General features: G+C 42.5%; 1 protein-coding gene across 1 annotated transcript; it reads right to left on the minus strand.

Annotated features, from left to right (window-relative positions):
- Window positions 1-1,544: 1,544 nt before the first annotated feature.
- On the minus strand, window positions 1,545-7,280 carry myclb (MYCL proto-oncogene, bHLH transcription factor b). Its single transcript, XM_084563636.1, has 3 exons — window positions 6,937-7,280; window positions 5,442-6,133; window positions 1,545-3,721 (listed from the first exon to the last, which is right to left on the minus strand). Exons 2-3 carry the CDS (start codon window positions 6,106-6,108, stop codon window positions 2,943-2,945), a joined length of 1,446 nt encoding a protein of 481 aa, XP_084419762.1. The 5' UTR covers window positions 6,109-6,133; window positions 6,937-7,280; the 3' UTR covers window positions 1,545-2,942.
- Window positions 7,281-19,767: the final 12,487 nt, after the last annotated feature.

The raw sequence follows: 19,767 nt of genomic DNA on the forward strand, positions 1-19,767 counted from the left end.
GATAATCAACAGGTGCTATATACACTCACCAGCCACTTTATTAGGTCTACAAGTGAAAATGGCTGCACTAAATCTTTATGATGGTTATGATCACAAATAACAGAGTTGTTGATTCAGCTGTGTTTTCATTTTGGAGGGTGTGTTTTGGAGAACTGTTGAATTTTATTGTGTTGTACCAACATATTTCTATTATTTTGGCAGTCCTATTGCAGTCAGTGGGCTGGGTTAAACAAAAGAAACACTTTAGTGCTTAATTCAGTCCAGTTCAATGGAACCACACACTACATCCTCCAGAAGGATTCATCCGGTTGAATTATGACCTTTCTGACACCGTTTCAACATAAACTCAACACTAGAACAGTCACAAAGGGGGATTTAGTGCAGGACTGCATTTGTTTCCACAAGTGTACCTAATGAACTGGCCAGTGAGTGTGTGTATAGCTAGAAGATAACTGTAAAAAGTAAAAGAACCACATGAGTCATTTATGATGTCAAACCATGAGATTTATTAATTTTCTGACTCTTCATATATAGAGGCTTATGAGGTAAAGAAAAAAACAAAGTGCTGAGACAAGGCTCCAAAAATCACCATAGTTGAACTCCCAAAGTAAGTAAGTAAGCAAAATCCACTGCTACCATGACTGCGCCACAGCAGAAACCAGTGACCAATACAACTCAAAAGTTTTTAATAAAATAAAATTTGATGCAAACCACTGTGGTGGGTGCACCTTATTGGGGTGAAAAAATAAATCCAGTCAGGCTAACTGGTGGTTAGTGCTGAAGTAATTAGCATTTCTGAAGGAGGAAGAGGAATGACAGAGACGTGAATGACTTCTTCCTCTACAATCAGTCTCATCACAAATCGTCTAATCTAATGCCCTCTTTCTCATCTCTGAAGTGGTTTCTGAGATTACGTTATATACATATACAGCATGGTATAGTAGGGGGGGGGTTTCCTCACAGCCTATAGGACTACAGACAACATAGATTTTCCTGAGAGCTGGTAAAGCCGGGCATGCTACTCGTCGTTTACAGTACTAGATCCAGGGCTACAGCGTTCTGCCGCATGGCTTATGGGACAATAGGGAGCACCAGACTTGCAAAAGATTTAAAAAAATAAATAAAGATTGCGGAGAGAAAGCATTAACATTAAGGTCACTAAAGGCTACACACAGCCAGAAGTTTAATCACTAGATCCTCTTAAGTCCCCACCCCCTCCACTCCGACCCGGCCAGGTTTAAGAGAGTGCTACAGTGATTGGATTGGATACAGGAGCATTCAGGTGCTTTCCAGTCCAGAGAGAGAAAGCAGGCTGCACATGCCAATTATCAGCACATAACCATCAATAAAGCCCTGAGCACTACAATAACAAAAACAGTCATTAGCTCACACTGAAACACAACTCGGTAGGAAAATATAGTATAAAACCTTTGTCAACTCTCGACTTGTACAAATAAACTCAATTGAAAGAAAAGTATCTGGCTTTGCAAAAATTAAAAACAAAAAACAAGCCAACGTAAAACAAACGATTGTGACAAAGTGGCTAGTGTGATCAATGTTCAAAGTGTTTTATTTTGACTCTTTTTCATAATCATTTTATTAACAAAAATAGAAGCTTTGAGTTATCTTTGAAAAGCCAGCAAGCTTGGCCCCGGTTTAGGACGTAGGGCCGAACAAAAACTAGGATGAGTATAGTAGACAGCTCTGGTTTTGTTTCGGAAGGGACTGTACAGAAAGGGTTCTATATACATAACATCCAACTGGATAGTCTACATACATTTAAAGGCTTCTAAAGGCATTACAAAAAAAATATATATATCAGACAGCAAGATGAAAGACATATAAAGTTGGAACTCCAGGGGCTTCATGTCCAAGCAAATGAATTTGCAGATTTAACTTAAGCCATTCTTTAAAGTTACTTTAGGTAATTAACTCAAGCCGACATTCATCTTTTTGGCTGTTCTCCATGGCACTACAACTAGAAACATTTTTTTAACATTTGAGTAGTGTTTTATTTTTTTAGCAGATCAAGACCGTGTGAACCTCAAACAGGGCTTGCATGGCAACATGTCATTTTTATTTTCTCCGTGTGATGCTACAAATCGGACTGTTACTGCGGCCACGGTGCTGCTGTCGGGCATTTCTGGTGCAGGAAGAAAATGCTCAGGTTACGGATGGAACCTGCAGGCACAGACGACAGTACTCATCTACTTCAGACATGCCGAATAATATTGTGTCCTCCCAGTTGTAACATTACTGTCCTAAATCTCAGGCTTGCATGACGGTGGAAACTTCTGACTGCTGACGAGTAAAGAACAGAACAAACGGGGATGATGTTATGGAGAATGAGGGAAAAGGAACAGGAGAAAGGCTCAACTTGAAATGTACAAGCTGTATGCCAAGCACTAAGGAGCAGAGGACCATGAAAGAGATTAAATTTGCAAGGGGATCTACAAAAGAGACTTCAGCAGAGACAACGCAGCTGTGAAAGCACAACGAGCCCTGTTACAATCAAGGAGACGTCTGAGCAGTGAAGCAGCTAACAGCACAGTTGTAGCAGTTTATCAAATAAACACTGCTGCATTCACAGCAGGCCTTCCTGCAGCCAACGTTTTTAAATATTTTTCACAAGGGGCAATACAACAGTTTGACAAACCTATATTGAGTGACCATGGACATATTAATCTGCCCATAAGAGGCCCCATAAGATCAGTCCCTAGCTTGCTGTCCTGACGGCTTGCGGCCTTGTCAATCACCCAGAAGCTAATGTGCAAACCACAAAAAAAAAAAAAAAAAAAAAACACACAACAACAAAGGAAACAAAAAGAAAATCCACCCGCATTATTCCAACGTGACCAACTCAAAGTGAACATTAGTGTCTTTTCTCCTTCATGTAGTCCCATTCAGTACTGTGAGTGTAAGGTGACCGCCGATCCCGTTGTTCAGGATCGTTTGAGCTGTGCCAGCCTCTGCAGCAGCTGCAGCTGCCTGGCTTTCAGCTGCTTCCTCTCCTGAGCCTTCTGCCTCTCGCTGGTGTGCAGCTGCTGCAGGTACTCCGTGGCTCGAGTCAGGATGGCCACCTTGGGCGTCTTGGGGCAGTCCGCTAAGCCCGGGATCTCGTCCCGCAGCGACAGGAAACGCGAGCGCAGGTCGTTTCGCCGCTTGCGCTCGAGGAAGTTGTGCGCCTTGCGTTTGTCTGTGTCCTCACAGTCGGAGGACTGTGGGCTGGAGAGGTGGGAGAAGGAGTGAGGCTTTGAGGGTGAGCTTTGGGAATGGGAAGAGGAAGAAGAGGGAGGCGATGAAGGCGACATGGAAGAGGTAGGAGAGGAGGCGCTGAAGTTAGGTGACTCCGACCTGACCCCTGTCACCGTCAAGTGAGACTTCCTGCTGTCTAAGTTCTGAGGGGCGTGGCCGGGCCGGGGCTGGTGGTAATGAGAGTTTTGGTGAGGCTGGGTCGCCTGAGTCAGGGCCTCCTGCCGAACTCTCTTCCGGGGCGGCTCAGGTGGCGTTGGCAGAGTGTCCGGGGAGGGGGCAGCATAGTTGTGCTGCTGTTGGTGGATAGAAATGTGGAATCGCTTCATTCCGTCAAGGGGATCAGCCCGCACCGTGATGGTCACCGGTTTACGGGTGTTGACCAGCCGACGAGGTTTACGTTGCTGCTTGTGCTCCACCGTCACCACATCGATCTCCTCTTCATCCTCATCTTTGTCGTCGTCATCGTCTGAAAGGAAAAAAAAAAAAAGATCTAATAAATAAAATGTTTCTACAAAAACTGTAAATGACAGCTGAGGTGAGACACTCGCTCCAGCCTCCTCAGACCAATTAAAAGCTTCCGTTTAAAAAAATAAAATAAAATCTACTTCACACTCTCTCTCACACGCGCTACAGAACACACACTCTCGCTAATGCTCTGAATCATCACTGCATTAGGTCAGCTCTCTCCGTGGAAATTCCCTCTCTTCATTCATGTGGACAGAGCGAGGATGAGAAGGAGAGACAGGTCAGGCTGAGAAGCGCTCGGATGCAAATCGGCATTCTTCAGCTTGTTAAAACGAGCCAGCTAATATTCACCGCTGCGCACGTCCATAACCATTCATGGTTCTATTTACTAGAGCGGAAAGGCAGTATTCAACACAAGGAAAGGTCTTATTGACTCGATTCCCGCAAACTGACTAGACTCCGGGGAGATCTTCTATACTCTTGGAAATTGAAACACACTTTTAAAGTAATTGCACTTGTGCAGATTTGACCTAATGTAGTAATCTCTCAATGAATATCACAGTAAAGTGGGGTTGGATAAAGAGCTTTGCAGAGAGGGGTTCCTGGCCATTATTCTCAACAGCATTCATACCACAAAAGATGACATCTCACATTACAAGGCATGCAGGATAATTTCTCTCAAGTAACCCTATAATGGCCCTTTATTGTTGCTCAGGCGCACATTTATTCTCTATAACTGCTCCGTCCACTCTTATCCGAGCACACATTATCCCCCAAAACGGTGTGAAATACCCGCTCAAACTGGTGTCAAAGAATTCTGCCGGCCCAGCCGACCTTTTAAATGGCTAATCCCGCTCTATTCACAGCCCTGGCTGGCTCGGACCAAATCCACCCACTGACACAATTGGCGCCGCAGCCTGTTGAGTGGAGGAATGCAGCAACAAGTTCCCTTTGTGACATTCCACACACCATTATGCATGGTCCAAGCTCAACATCACATGGCAGCCTACATACCAAACTCAGTCATATGGGTTCAGGGAGTGGAAAAAAAAAAAAAAAAAAAAAAAAAAAAAAAAAGGTCTCCAGTAAGGGCAAATTTAGACTAGACATAATAACTAAAAAGAAGGCTGATTTCCCTCCTCTCCCCCTCCTTTCCCTGCTCGTTACATAAAGTTCCAATAAGGGGTACTCTTTATTGAATTCATGTCAAATCCGAGCCGGGGAGCGTGGAGAGGATATTGTTATCCTAAGTCAGGCTGGAGGAGCAGGGAGAGGTTGCAGCTGGTCTGCTGGAGCCCTGCCAAGCAGCAGATGTTTCAATGGGCGTGTCGCTCTCTGGGCTTGAAGCATGTGTTGCATGCACCAAGGTAACGCAATGCAGTCATGTGCCATGCCAACCACTACTGCCAGATAATGGATAACCAGGGGACACCATTTCCTGAATGAGGGAAAATAAACCCTCAAAATAAAAAAATAAATTACTTGATTAAAAGTTCATCTGGAATTGGCCTCTCTCTTTTTAATTTGAAATTACAGGAGCTTGATGGAAATACCGCAAGAAAAATGACACTGAGGCGTCATTATGGTCATAATCTGTTAAATATCACTCCAGTATAAAATACAAGGTCACTTCAGCACAAACTAGAAATCAAATAGTGACATTTTTCTCTGTGTAAAAAATGTATATACATATATTCCATGTCATATTTAGTATTACTGACCTGAAGAGTCGGTGTGTGACTCTGAACCAGACGACACTTGTTTCTTGCATCCGGTGTTAAGCGGGAAAGTGAGCACCGCACCCGGGTCCACACAGTCCGCCGCCAAGCCGCTCAGGGCTGGCGTGTCGGCGGGGGCACCTTGCACCCTCCCCGGGGACGTTAAGGTGGACCCCACAGCGACTTTAGCGGCCGCCCCCGTCCCGGGACAGGGGGCGCAGCGCTCCCCAACAACTCTCTCCAGCTGCTGTCCGGCCGAGAATCCGCTCCACATGCAGTCCTGGATGATGATGGAGCTCAGGTTCCCGAAGGAGTCACTGCTCGTGGCCAGCTTGCAGGGAAGCTCCTGCTGCTGCTGCTGCTGCTGCTGCTGCTGTTCATCCTCCTGTCCCAAGAACTGAGAGACCCACTCCAGCTTGTCCCCGAGGGACGGGCACAGCAGTTCGACCCTGCCCGACCCTTCCACGGCCCGGATAGGGGACATGGGCGGGGTCGGTACTAACTCGAATTTCTTCCATATGTCCTCGCTGGGCGCAGTGGATTTGAAGAAATCCTCGTCCGGGTCGTGGTCGTCGTAAAAATAATGTTGGTAGTGGTCGAGGTGGTCCATGTCCCAGTTTTCATAACGAGGCGCGGCGGAGCTTATGCCCGGCATGGGGGCTGCAGGCATGGAGGGGGGGTGAATCACTCCCTGTCTGCAGAGACATACAGAGCCAACAGTTGTATTAAGACGGAGTCTGTAATAATCACACTGCTGTCTGTAGACATGTTGCCCTCTGAGGAGGAATGGCTTGATTTTGTGGCCGTGCATAATGCAGCTACTTTGCATGCACCAGTCCACTGGACAGCCTAATTATGGCCTGCAGGAATAGACACTGACTAAAGGTGGAACAGCTCTGGAACTAGTACTAGAACCTTGTTTGACAACTAGGATGAAACCTTTCCTTTCTAAAAAGATCAGCGATAGAAAGCTCGGTGCGTTTTCCATGCGTAAAAAGTAAATATTGCCTCTGCTTACATGGTGCAAGGTTAAAAAAAACTTCTCTGTGTTGCTGCTGAGAAGTTCAAGTTTCGCAACAGTGTTCATTACATAACACTGTTTTAGTAGTATACTGTGTCAGGGAGAGAGGGGGAGCGAGAGGGAGGAAGGGGGTCCGAATGACTGCTCAGCAGAAAACAGAGTGATTAAATTAAATTGAAATAGATTAATTGGATAGACAGGTAGCTCTCCTCTCTGCCAGTGAACCAGTGCAGACCGGGGAGTCGCATTTAAAGCAGTTCATTTGCTCCTCCTCATCTTAGCTCCTTATCAAGCTCAAAGAATTCAGCTGCGACTAAAAAGCGCCGATCAAGTTAATTGAGGAGCGGGCGCGCCCGAGAGCTGCAAACTTAAATAAATAAATAATAACAAAAGCGCTTCCTTTAATAACAGAAACAGCCACCCATGCGCTCTTATCCTGGCATCGCCCCAAGAGAAGTTAAAAAACATGAGTCTCACCTGGTGTTGAGAGTGAAAAACCTGCCCGCTGCTTCATAGATCCGCCGTGCACGATTTTAAGTGTCTAAAAAGCTGCTGCTGGAACAGTGGGTCAAATGCGAGCTATATCCGTTTGATGTCTTGTTTTTCTTTTCTTTTCTTTTCTTTTTTTTTCTCCAGGTGGTAAACGCTTACAGGGGTGAATGAGTCCGTTTCGGTCGTGGTCCCACCGCTCAAAGGGTTGGATAGGCGTTTGGCTGTGGTCCCTTTCTTTGCAGGCTACTGCACTATATGATCCGCGGGGAAGGAGGGTTGGCTATCATGCATAAAAGGCGGGTCGTAGTAGGAGAGCCACGCCTGCTGTTTAAAGGAGCTGCACACTCAAAATTACGCATGGCGCTCTGTTGAGGGAACCTGGTTCAGAGGAGAGGTTATTTGACACTGATTTCATAAGGTGACAAGTGTGCTGCTTTTGCAATCATTACGCAAACATAACATGAACGTTTGTGCGATTTTAAACGCGAGTTGTGCAAACGCATGAACGCTTTGCATAATCGTTATCACGCTGCATAAAGGGGACGGGGAAGGCATTCTCCATAAGAGTGAAAGATGAGCAGTTATTAATGTGTATGTGGTGTGTGTGTGTGTGTGTGTGTGTGTGTGTGTGTCCGTGTGCTTGTGTGTGTGCGATGGTCACAGTAATTTCATGTGGACATATGGCACAAGTATCTGGTGTCACCCATGCATCACACAGTCTCAGTAATCAATATCAAGCTTATGATGTAAAGCCCTCCCTCTGTGCCTGCCATGTTGTGTGTTTGTGTGTGTGTGTGTGTGTGTCCTCAACAGCTGCACACGCGCGCACCAACAACTGCTGACGCTTGTTTCATTTTTTTAGCCGCGAAACAGAATCTTTGGCACGCTTGCTCTGGAGGACTCATAGTTCGAATTACGGGCGGTACTGGGGGGTACTGTATCCCCCATTGAAGACCCAGTACCCCCCAAAGAGACAGAAATATCACTTTTGGGGGGGGGTCAAGTAATTTTTTCTGATGTTGTGAAAATAATAATAATAAAAATAACAATAGCCTACAAGTTAACTCCCATTTTCACTGTAGGGATATTTTAATGTTGCTATTTCGGAACCCCCGTTTTGGACCATACCATTTTTCACCTCTGTGGCGTTATAAGCTTCCGACGCAGATGCCGCAACTTTCTCAAGTGCAGGAGGTAGGTATCATAAAACGCGATAAAAACGCCGGGTAAATTCCTGCAGTTGGTTGATTTCACTGCTGAGCCTGATGTGCATGGGTAAATGTAAGTTGCCAGCAGAAGTTTGGCTTGTTGAAAACGCGTGATTTTACATTTATTAAAGTGTTTTGTTCTTTCATAGCTCATGTCACGTCTTGGCTAGTAAAGTGCACTCCGACGTTAGAAGAACGTTAATTACCAACGTTAGTTAGCAAGCTAAGTCTCTATTTCAAGCAAGCTTAGCTTATAGCTGTATGGTGAGGTAGGCAGGTAAAAACTCTATAGGTTTCCATTCTCATTTCATTATGAATCAATTGTGCCCTGAGAAATGAATTTGACACATGTCCTGTGTTGTTTGTTATTAGAAGTACTGATGTAGCTAAGCCTACATAAAATTACAATCTCAGCCAGAGCCAAGAGCAGCTGAATACCATGCTAGTATTTGAATTTGTTTTTAATTGGTTAGTATAGTTTTCTATTTTTTCTATTTCTATTATTTAATATCTTTTTTTTTACGTGTTGATTTACTGACACTAACTACCACCATAGAAAATATAATAGAAATGTAATAGATATAATAGAAAATTGGTTTCAGTTTATCCCAGCATATGAGAAAGTTCTGCCTTACCTCCAGGTCTAATGATAGCCTATCTAAAAATGAACCAAATCAAGATTTCATGAAATAGGCAGTATTATACTCGTTAGAATAGTATTTCAGTGTATTCAACTATTCTAACTTTTGGAAGTTGATCAAACAGATCTCTTTGGATCTATAATAGCAATAATGAGATACTGATGATCAATTTGTCGCATGTTTAGACCTTGGATGTGTTTTTGCGATCATGGTGGGGGTTGATACAGTAGTAGACCATGATGGTCATAGAAGTGAAGGAGCAGTACCCCCCAAATATGGTGGGGTAATTCGCACAGTGGGAGGACTACGATGATTGAGAAGCATCCTCCTTATACCTGCCCCTCTGAAGTTTCCCCTGCAGCTTAGTGGCGAAGCAGACAGCGTGAAATCCTCGTCTGTCCATCTCATCTTCCCGTTAAACTCAGACACCGCCTCCCCTCTCTGAAAGCATCTTCTGTCACTCATCCTCTATTCTTCTCTCCTCAGTTTTTTCCCCTGCCCACTTTTCTCCTAACTCCCTCCCAACCCCCCTCTTGCGCTTTTATCCCCAGTCACCCCTGATCAAAAAGATCTTGACCCTACATGAAGGGGAGACTTTAGAGGGTTATATCCACTGTTTCCCAGGAGATACCCTACAAAGACACAGAACTAACAGACTGGAGAAACAGAAGAGGCAATCTTTCAGTTTCTCCGTCTGCATCTCGCTTTCTCTCTCTCTGCCCATCTCGATCCCGATCTCTCTTTCTCATGTCGCTTTCATCTCATTCCTCTCTGTCTGCTGCCTTGTTTTATACTTTGAAATGCTTAATCTGCCCCCTCTTTTTGAATTAATCATCAAAAGTGAATAAGTGCAAGAGCCAGCACCCTAAAATGTACAAAGAGATGTCTAGATTTAAGATAAATAAATGAATGATTTTAAAAAGTCTCCACAGATGTAATTGTTTCATGTAAAAAAAAAAAAAAGACCTGTATTATTAAGGACAACATTCATTGAAGTGTAAATGTAAAATTCCTGAAATGTAAATGGTTGGGGCTGACAATCAACAGTCGGCCAATGTTGGGCTATTGATTATAGCTTGTGAGCCTAGTTTTCTGGGTGCGGTTCAAACCATTGTCACTAGTTGCCCAGTCTCCATGGCCTCCTGCAGTTATCCACTCCTACCTGAATGAACAATTCTCCAACCTGCCTATGATTCCTCTTATATTCTCAAACTGTCATGTAACATCATCAGCTATATGTTGTACCATCATCAGATTCTACATGTACGCTTTAGTCAGATATATCTATGACAGATGTTTATCTCCACCCGGCTGGCCTTAGGCAGATGGGTCCCTCCATATGAGCTGGGTTCTGCTCGAGGTTTCTTCCTGTTAAAAGGGAGTTTTTCCTTGCTACAGTCGCCTTCAGGCTTGCTCTGGGGGTTTCAGTCCGGATTTTGTAAAGCGTCTTGAGACAATTTGTATTGTTATTGGCACTATATAAATCAAATTTAGTTGAACTGAATTGAATACTTGGACCTCTGTTGGAGAAGTTCCAGTCACTTGAGCACATTGTGCAGCAGAGCCCATCATCGAGAGACATCACCCAGATTGGGTTTTCATCTTAGCAAACCAACACAAGAGAGGAGAAACAGAAGTAATATGACCAAGCAAAAAACTTAAAGTTGATTCAACAGCTCTCTCAGTTATTTGAAACAAATGCTAAATACGATCACCTTCATGCAGCTAAGATGTAGTGCAGCACTGTTATATTAGAATGCAACTGCTTTCACTTGGGTACCTAATTAACTGCCAATTGTATATGTTGCTCTTCCAGTTTGAATTTTTAATGAATATTGGCATCTGCTGTAAAGAGAGCTAATTTCTCTCATGCTGGTGCAGAATGTACACGCTAATTGGTCATAGACTTTTTGGCCCAGACAGTCGGATGTTGTTGCTGCTAGTTCTTTTATGTTGGTTTGGTGAGTCTGGGCCCTTACATGTGATGTGATGTGGTGAGGCAAAAGATTATTAACTTGTGTTGTACACTTTACACTGGTCAATCTGTCACCCTATATTTTAGATTTCTATATAAACTGTGTATGTAAGTACAGTGCAGACATGCCAGAGACAATTAAATAGGATTAAATAGGATTATTGAAAAATGACCACTCACAAGGTACCAATAAGTTTTTTCTTTTCCCAGAAAAGGCTACCTGATAGTATTGCTATGCAGTTTACATATTAATATATAACAGTAGAATAATGGTATGCAACAGCTAAAATCAAAGATTACATTATTACTGTATCTTAGCATAAAAATGGAGACAAAGGAAAACTGGCTCTGTTTAAGAAACTGTCCCCCATAAGGAGCCACCACACAGGTTATGATGGGAGTAAAGAAAGAAGTTAGGTGACAGTTTTGATTTTAACACTACGAGACCACTGTTTATTTCCCATTTCCAAAATGTTTTAACTGCTACCGTTGCTTAACCTTATGAAAAAGGTTGTCCTTTTTGACACATGGAGTTGTTCTTGTCCTTAAGCCACTGCTTCCTAGTTTACCTGCTTTTCCTATGGGTTGGTAGGGATGAACATTCTGCAGTGTGTTTGTTCTGTTTTGTGGGTCTAGCTGCATCTCCTTTAAAGACCACTAGTTACAAAAAAAACACGTTCGGCGGTTCATCTGTTTTAAAACTGAAGCATAAATATGTCTAGTTGTGGGGTTAAAATGCATTTTGTACTATATCTCTGCTGATTTCTTGTTGGTCTTGAACTTGCCATGGCACCAACAATATGCTCACAAAGTCACAGTGTGACTGCAGTGCAATGTGATATTATTTCTGTGCTTTTGGTGAGAAAGATCACAAACATATTTTCCCAAAATGTTGGGCAAATGCTTTAATAGACAGCAGCCATGACAAAACTTCACACCTTCACCAGTTGTTGTTCCTTCTATACCTCTCTTGCAGCCTTTGGTATAATTGTGAATAATACTGTGTGTCATTACTGTGTTACGTAGCTGTCTTGCATTTAATCATTAGGCTAGATTAGATTGGTTTAAATAAATCTGCATCACTGTGATCCCCACAGAGCTGTTGCAGTAGCTGCAATATGACTTCATTATACTATAAGAGCAGATTACAAAAATGATCACACTTCCAGAGATAGTGTTGTAAAATTGAAATGAATTAAGAAGTTTACTGTAACAAACTTGACTTAAACATGCATATGCGTGCTGATGACATTTAGGCATAGGACACATTTGTATGTGAGTGAGCTAATGTGCATTATTGTCAGCATTTCATCCAGATTAGAGGCTGTCTGTCAGATAAAAGACAATGTGCAGGAGCTTGCTTTACACTTTAAATAGACCTATTACAACATCTTCTGACAGGAACATTAATATTCACATAACAGGTAATTATGTGTGTAGAGGAGGTTATTTATTGCACTGTGAAAGGAAAGGAAGGATATAAAGCCCTTAGAGCAAAAAGAAGACGGAGCTGGAGAAAGGAATCACGCCTGGGAATGTAAGTGGAGAGAGGAGATGGCAAGTGTCACCCCCAACCCCCTTCCCGGGTCACCCTGTTCGTCATTCCCCCAACCTCCCCCACACCACTCGACTCTGACCTTCCAGACTGATCAATGAACACCTAGTCTGGGACCCACCCATCAGCGTGTCTTCGGCATCCGGCGGCCGCAGGTTCATTTCATGTAATCTGGGAGACCGCAGAGGAAAAGTGACAGCTGCTACCCACTGGATGGTGTTGACCTCCTCCTGACACACAGACAAACACACACAGGGTAAGTGAGAGGATTGCCTTTCAGTCCAGATGCTCATTACGTTGAGCTATCGCACCCACATAGATACACATGCAGTATCTTTTCCGTTGTCAAAGCCTCTTTCTCATGCTTCTCTTGCAGTATGTACAAATGGAGATGAATGAAAAATTCTTTGTGTTCATCTCAACATTGAAAAACAAAACTTTTTTATTTTAATTTGTAATTTGGGTAAGCGAGTCTTCAATCCTTAACAAACATATTTTGTGATTCAATGTAGACGTAGCTCAAATGGAAAAAAAACAAAAAAAACATTATATCAGTTTTTAATCAAAATCTGATGATTACTGTGATGCCTGCCTGCTCATGCAGCTTCTGTTCTGTTCAGCCCTGGTGCATTTTATGTCAACCTGGGTTGATTGTTTGCCAGAACTGAAGAGGAGAGAAGCAGCAGCTACTGATATGTAATAGACTACAACAAGAAGGAGTATAGTGGAGAAACAAGAGTTATGAATGTAACATGGGTTCTATGAAGTTACCGCCTCTGGTGAACCAGAATAAAGCCTCCAAGAAAAGTTTCATTTGCTCCAAATACTGCTTGCTTTAAGTGATAAAACAGGCCGAAATGCAAAGTTTAAGGACAAGAACAACCAATATATGAAGTTACAGTTTTATTAGCTGTAGATCTCGTTTGTTACACAAACTATTGCACTCTCAAATGAAATGACACCAAAAGATTTACTGTTGTTCATTTAATCTAGGACTTTCCAATAGCTGGCAGGAGAATATTGTCCATTAAATGAGACAATAATGTTACAACCTGGAAACTGTGACATCTTAAACTTTCATGTTTAATTGTGTCTCTGAGTGTCTATCATGTTTCCGTAACTACGCATAACCACATCTGTGTCAGAACAAGAGCTGTGTGTGATCAAATGAGAAATTGATTTCAATCAAACTGCAGCCAGGCTAATGATCAGCAGTTACAGAAGAAGCATCAAGGTGGCAGGAAATCTATTTGGCCGTGTGAGGATTGGACTGAATACTAAAAGTGCTTTCACATGTAACACTCTGTCATTGCAATGTAGAAACAGGTAAATCAACTTCCTGCCACTGTGTGTGTCTGCGTGAGCCCGTTGAACAGCCCAAATGACACATACCCATCAGGACTGATTGACAAGCCGTTGTTACTCAGCTGCTCTTCTTCTTTCTTCAGTGACTTTTATTGCGTTCTTGGTAGAAATCAATTCTGGAGGAATGGGTTGTCAGCACAGACTGTACCCTGGAGAGGCAGAGGCAGAGAGAGGGAGAGAGAGAGAGAGAAAGAGAGAAGGAGAGAGAAAGAGAGAGAGGTATAGAGAGAGTGTGAAAAAAGAGGGGTATATGTGTGTGTCAGAAAGCAAGGGAATAACAAGTGTCTGCAGGGAGAAGCAGAACATAAGAGGGGGAAATGGAGGAGAAAGACGCCTTTCATGAATTAGTTGAGGGTGTGTAGACACAACTGGGGAAAGGATGACTGGAAAAGTATTATCTATCAAGAGAGTGGGGAGAGGAGGGGGCAGAGGGGATGGTTTAGGGAGGTGAAGAGATTGCAGTTCACAGGAACAGACTTGAAGAAAACGATGCAATTGCATAACTGATATTTGGCAAGGCAGCGTTTCTGAGCATTCTTAGAGCATTGCTCACACATAAACACATACACGTGTACACAACTGAACACACTGACAGATATGTACGCACACTCTCACACAACCTCAGTCAACATAGGAGTACAGATAATCCTGCATATATGCATACTAACTGAGGTAAGCAAATACAAGCAAATAGTGGTGTCCTAAAATATGTATTGCCTCCTGTTTTGCGACTACATTGTATAACGGCTGTCGGGTGTGTGCATGTGTGTCTCTCTGTGTTATAATCATCAGAGGGAGGATAGCATTCTATTCTGCTGGCCATCATATGTTTATTTCATTACTGTCTTATATCCTCAAATCCTATGTTCAGTTGGGGGTAAGCATTTTGTTTTGGTTACCAGGACTTTTGGCTGATTGTAAGTAATTCATCAGGATAGCTGCTGGGTTAAGGACATGAGGCCCATTGTTTGTTTTCTTGTGATGGGAAAGGATGTCTTTGCTGGTATTAGCCAGCAACTAATATAACACATATTAGTATCCTACAGATATTGAGCAATATCCATCTGATGAATTGAACTAATAATAATAATAATGATACATTTTATTTGTGGGCACCTTTCAAAGCACTCAATGTCACCTTACACAAAACAGCCATGCATACAACATCATGAGAATAAAACACAAATAAAAGCAGATTTTAAAGTATATAGAAATGAGATAAAAGGGAAAACAGGTTAAATGGAGTAAGCTATTTTAAAAAAGATGTGTTTAAAGTCTGGATTTGAAGCATGTCAGAGAGTCTATGTCTCGAATGTCAGGTGGGACAGTGTTCCAGAGGCGTGGAGCTGAGTGACTGAATGCTCTAATACCCATGGAGGACAGTCAGGCAGGTGGTGCAATATGTTGGGTGGCTGAGGAAGATCTGAGAGTACGGGAGGGTGCATATAATTGGAGACAGATATGATGGAGATTGGTTGTGAAGGGCCTTGAAGGTAAGTAGCAGGATCTTGTACTCAGGATTTTATTGGAACCCAGTGGAGCTGCTGAAGAACTGGGATGATGTGGTCCATAGAGGGAGTCTGGGTGATGATACGGGCTGCAGCGTTTTGGACCATGAAGTTTATGGAGATATTTGGAGGGTAGATCAAACAGAACAGAGTTGCACTCAGATACTTGCTGACATTGATCTCCAGCCCAAAACTGATTACGCTCCTGTAAAGATCTTCTCGGCCAATCACATCATTTGGGTGGACTTTATGCTGTGATGGAAAGAAGAGTTACAGCAACATAAAAAGGTTTATGTGTCTTTTAACACAGTGTATGTAAACATCTGGTTTCAGCTGTAGTCATACACATCATCTGAGCACCGTGGAGTTGAATTTGTTTACAACAAAATGGCTCTGATTGGTTACTGGACTATCCAATCGTGCGTAGAGGTATTTTTCTCCTCTCATCCATTGAAACATGGCTCACAATCCAAAATGCTGTGTTACCTTATAATCTGATGGACACCAGCCTAGTCTCCACAAGCTTCTGAGGGAAATATCTGAGTCATTACCTGGTAATGCTGTGTTATTTTGACCAGTTCGTGGCAGACTTTGAATTTTATTTTTGACTGAAAACAGCTATCTGATGCTAGAGAAATAACAGAGAGCTGTTAGAGTGGCAAAAAGAGCAAACATGTGGACCACGAAAAAACAATGAGCTGATATGTCTTCCTATAACTGATAGGAACCGTAGAATTGTCTGTGTGTTCATTGAGCAACCACTTTTATACTAGTATGATCAGAGCTGCTTTAAGCAGTAGCAGTGTCTTTTCAACAAAATATAACAAACCAGATACAGCATCTTTGTGTCCCTGTAAATCTTTTGGTACATTGCACTTTTCTCTCTGCAGCAAATTACGACATTCTATTCAGCGGTGAGAACTACTTTCTGACTCGTGACTACTTGACTGGCACACTGGCCTTGAAACTGAAAATGCAGAGAGACAGCAGTTCTGTTTTGTCTGAATCTATTCTTTCAAGCATTCAACCTCACAATCCATCACGCACTATTGCTCTGCATTTCGTACATGATGTATAAAATGTGGATGGGGATGACCACAAGAGGGCAAATTAGCAGCAGCAAAAATGGGAAATTAAATATTTCTCTGTGTGCACTGCAGCAAGAACTTTGTGCTAATTTGTTCAAGAATTTCCACACAAAGGTGTACGGACTGAAGCTACAGCCTTGAATGTGTTCTGTGCCTACAGACAGGAATGAGGACCTAATTCGACTTCTGAACACAGCGGAGATGTAACCTTGATGAGCTGATAAGGAGCGTCTACGTTGCTGGCATTTATATAAACAACAATATCTTGGCACTCTGAAGCAGAGCAGATGTCAAAAAAACATGGACAGAAATGTCTTTCAAATATGATGAATACCACAAAAAAGCAATAATTTAATGTGTGTTTTTTTCTGGCGTAAACGTCTCTCGGATAACAGCTGGCAAAGATGCTTTGAAACCAAAATGTTTTACAAGTTAGATTGACTTATTCAGTCCAAAGAGGCCAATCCAAAGCATTTCTTCTGAGACACTTAAAATTTTCTTGGTGACAGGAGGCAGCATCAGACAGCCAAGCCTTGTCACTCATCTTCGCATTCTTCTCTGACCTGTGTGTGTTTGGATAGTCAAAAAAAAAATCCATTCACATCCATCTTGCCGTGAAGTGACAAACAATCTATAAAATGGGGCAAATGGTGACATGTAATGTGAAAGGGGGGCTGCTCGAAACAAACCCACAGAGAATTATTACCTGACTCTGCAGTTCATCCACTCAATGAAGCATTTTAGTGCCTTTTAGCTTGTCCTTATGTTTAGTATCACTGAAAATGACATTTTGTTTCATTTGTGACATACCTAGCATCAAATGGTGTATACATTTAGCAAACAGCTGGTGTACATAATGGACCAATTAGCGGCTAAAAAGACAGATACTTCCAGGAGCAGGTGGAGACCAATAGCAGCTATAAGAAGAGTGGAGATCGAACTTACATTAACCTGACAAAAGATCTGTTATCAGTAAGAGGCCCCATGTGACCCAGGCCACCTCCAAATCTGGTCAGAGATCGGATCTCTCAATTGTGAACTTAATACGCCCATAGATTGATGGCATATCATATCTCATTCCAGGATTTCCACTTTTCAGTGTCTACAGCCTTTTGACCTACACCAAGATGTGAAAATATATATTTTTTTACAAGTTGTGAGCCTGTAGCTTTATTCTAGCCTACTATGGAAATGCATTTGTTTTTCCTCCAGATGGTAGGAGGTATTTGGTGTCCACGGGGAGCTAAATAACTAAACTTATTAGTCGATGCTAGTAGAACTTGTCAAAGCAGCTGCGGGACACAGATGGTAAACAGACGAAGAGTATTCGTTGTTAATGGGGCATGATACACACTTTCTATAGTGAACATAATTATCTCTAAAAAAAAAAAAAAAAGCAAATGTAGTGATATTTAATCCAATAAGAGCAAATCTGTGACATCTCAGTCATGGTACATGATACTTTTTCAAAAACGTAATTAAGCTTGCACGTTTATAATGAAGATGAGGGTGCATGTGCACAGAGGAGGCTGAATACTAGACCTGAGCTGGTATTGTAGCCTGGAGGCAGGAGAGGCATGGATGTGTGGTAACCTACAGATGGGCGCCCTGACACAGATGGGTACACACACACACACACGCGCGCGCACGCAGACACACAAAGGGCCCTGCAGAGAGATCAAAAGAGGGAGTGTGACTGGCTTGTCAGCAGCAGAGACTGATAGACAGAGGCATCTGTGTTGGGTTGTGTTGGCTGGAGAATGGCGGAAGTAGAGAGAGGAAGGAGAGATCTTTGCATTGTGTTTTGGAATTATCATCACAATCACCACATGGCTCAAAAGGTACCCAGGTTTCCTAGAAGGTTCAGAAGGACTTACTCATTTAATTTAACTAAAAGTCAGAAAGTCTGTGCTTATGAGTGTTTCCTGTATAACAATCAGGTGAAACATGCTACTTGTTACTCAGAAGATCTCATGCTGCTATACAACACGTTTCCTGTTCAAGATACAGCGAAATGTGAAAACCATATTTTGTCTTTTTCCATAGGCTGTTGTCAGAGACGTTGTCCAATCTGTAAACAGAGCTGCCTGCACAACAGAGGAGCGCAGATGAAAGAAACCAGGAGATAGCGCCTCACCTTATAATTATTCCTAATTAAGATTAATTGCCTTTTGGAGAGGGACGGTAATTCCTAATGGCCCTGTGGGTGTGATTTCCCACACAAGGATGACTCCAAACAAAACAAGACTGTCATCACTGATCTCCTCTGTAGTTAGCATTGTCTCATGGTACAGTGCCTAATTTATCTCAGTCCACTAAAATATATCTCAGTAACCACTTCTTTGCCAATTGGAAGCATATTTGAAGAGTGACTGTAAGGTAAGACACAAATGAGCGGAACTTTGTATTTATATAAAGCTGCATCGATCTGTATTTTTAGAACAACAATGGACCACTATTTGTTTATGAAAGGCCCCGCTCTGTTGTTCCTCTTATCTGTAGAGAGCCGTTAATGGCCTCACGTATAATGTTTTGATTTGCACTCATCCCTCAACAACTTACTCTGCAGATGCAGCAAGTGGCTGGTTTTAGTTTTATAAAACTCACTGTAGTAAACTAGCTTCTGCAGCATCAAACGGCCAGCAAAGAAAGTTAGCAACTTGCTAGTTGTCGTTATTTGTTATAGCTACAGGAGGAGACCCAAAACAGAGCTGAAGTCGGAGTAAATTTCTTATTTGGAGCAACAAACTCTAAATAGATTTGGTCTGCATCTGCTGGATGCACAAAACAGCTTTTTGCACAAGTCTGCCACACTCACAAATTCAAATATATGACTTGGTTTGATGACTCAGGTTTAACCCTGATGCCGTTATCCCCCTCCTCAATCGAGCTGTTTTCTCAGTTTCAAAGGATAAACAGACTGATCCTATTTCGTGACAAGCCAAGCTATATGAGAGGCCTGTTGGCCGACTCCATATAAAATCCTGAATGTTTCCACATTACGTCTCATCATTGGTGCCAGAAAGATGGTTTAAAACTGGTGATTACCTGGTGTACTTTTCTGACAGTGAAAGAATCCAGAGAAATCTAAATGGATACCGCGCTCTCTCCCTCTCTTATTAAGTATGATCATACTGCCCGTAAATGATAACTCTTGTACCAACACGTTTCAAGTATGCAGGTGAGGTATTACTGAAGCTGGCGTCCCTGTTTTCACACAGGGGAGGATGATGGCCCACCTCGAGTCTGAGGAGGAACCAGAGTAAAATCCACTTTTCTTTTTCTGTAATGACAGATGATCATCGAGAGGAGAACATTTATCTCCTACAAAATAACAGCTGTGTTTGACGGTACCCTGCCTTTAATCAGACAAGATAGAAGAGAACACTGTGATGTTGAAATGGTGTTTTGAATAAAAAAAGGTTTTTGTCTCAAATGTGACAGCATCACTCTTGATAAATTAACTTAACTTTCAG

The sequence above is a fragment of the Chelon labrosus genome (genome assembly GCF_963514085.1).
Source record: "Chelon labrosus genome assembly, chromosome: 16".
Classification (NCBI taxonomy): Eukaryota; Metazoa; Chordata; class Actinopteri; order Mugiliformes; family Mugilidae; genus Chelon; species Chelon labrosus.

Coding starts and splice junctions, on each gene's coding strand:
- myclb (XM_084563636.1), bottom strand. CDS start 6,108: ATGCCTGCAGCCCCCATGCCGGGCATAAGCTCCGCCGCGCCTCGTTAT. Junction 3,722..5,441: donor GTCACACACCGACTCTTCAG/GTCAGTAATACT, acceptor TTTTCCTTTCAG/ACGATGACGACGACAAAGAT.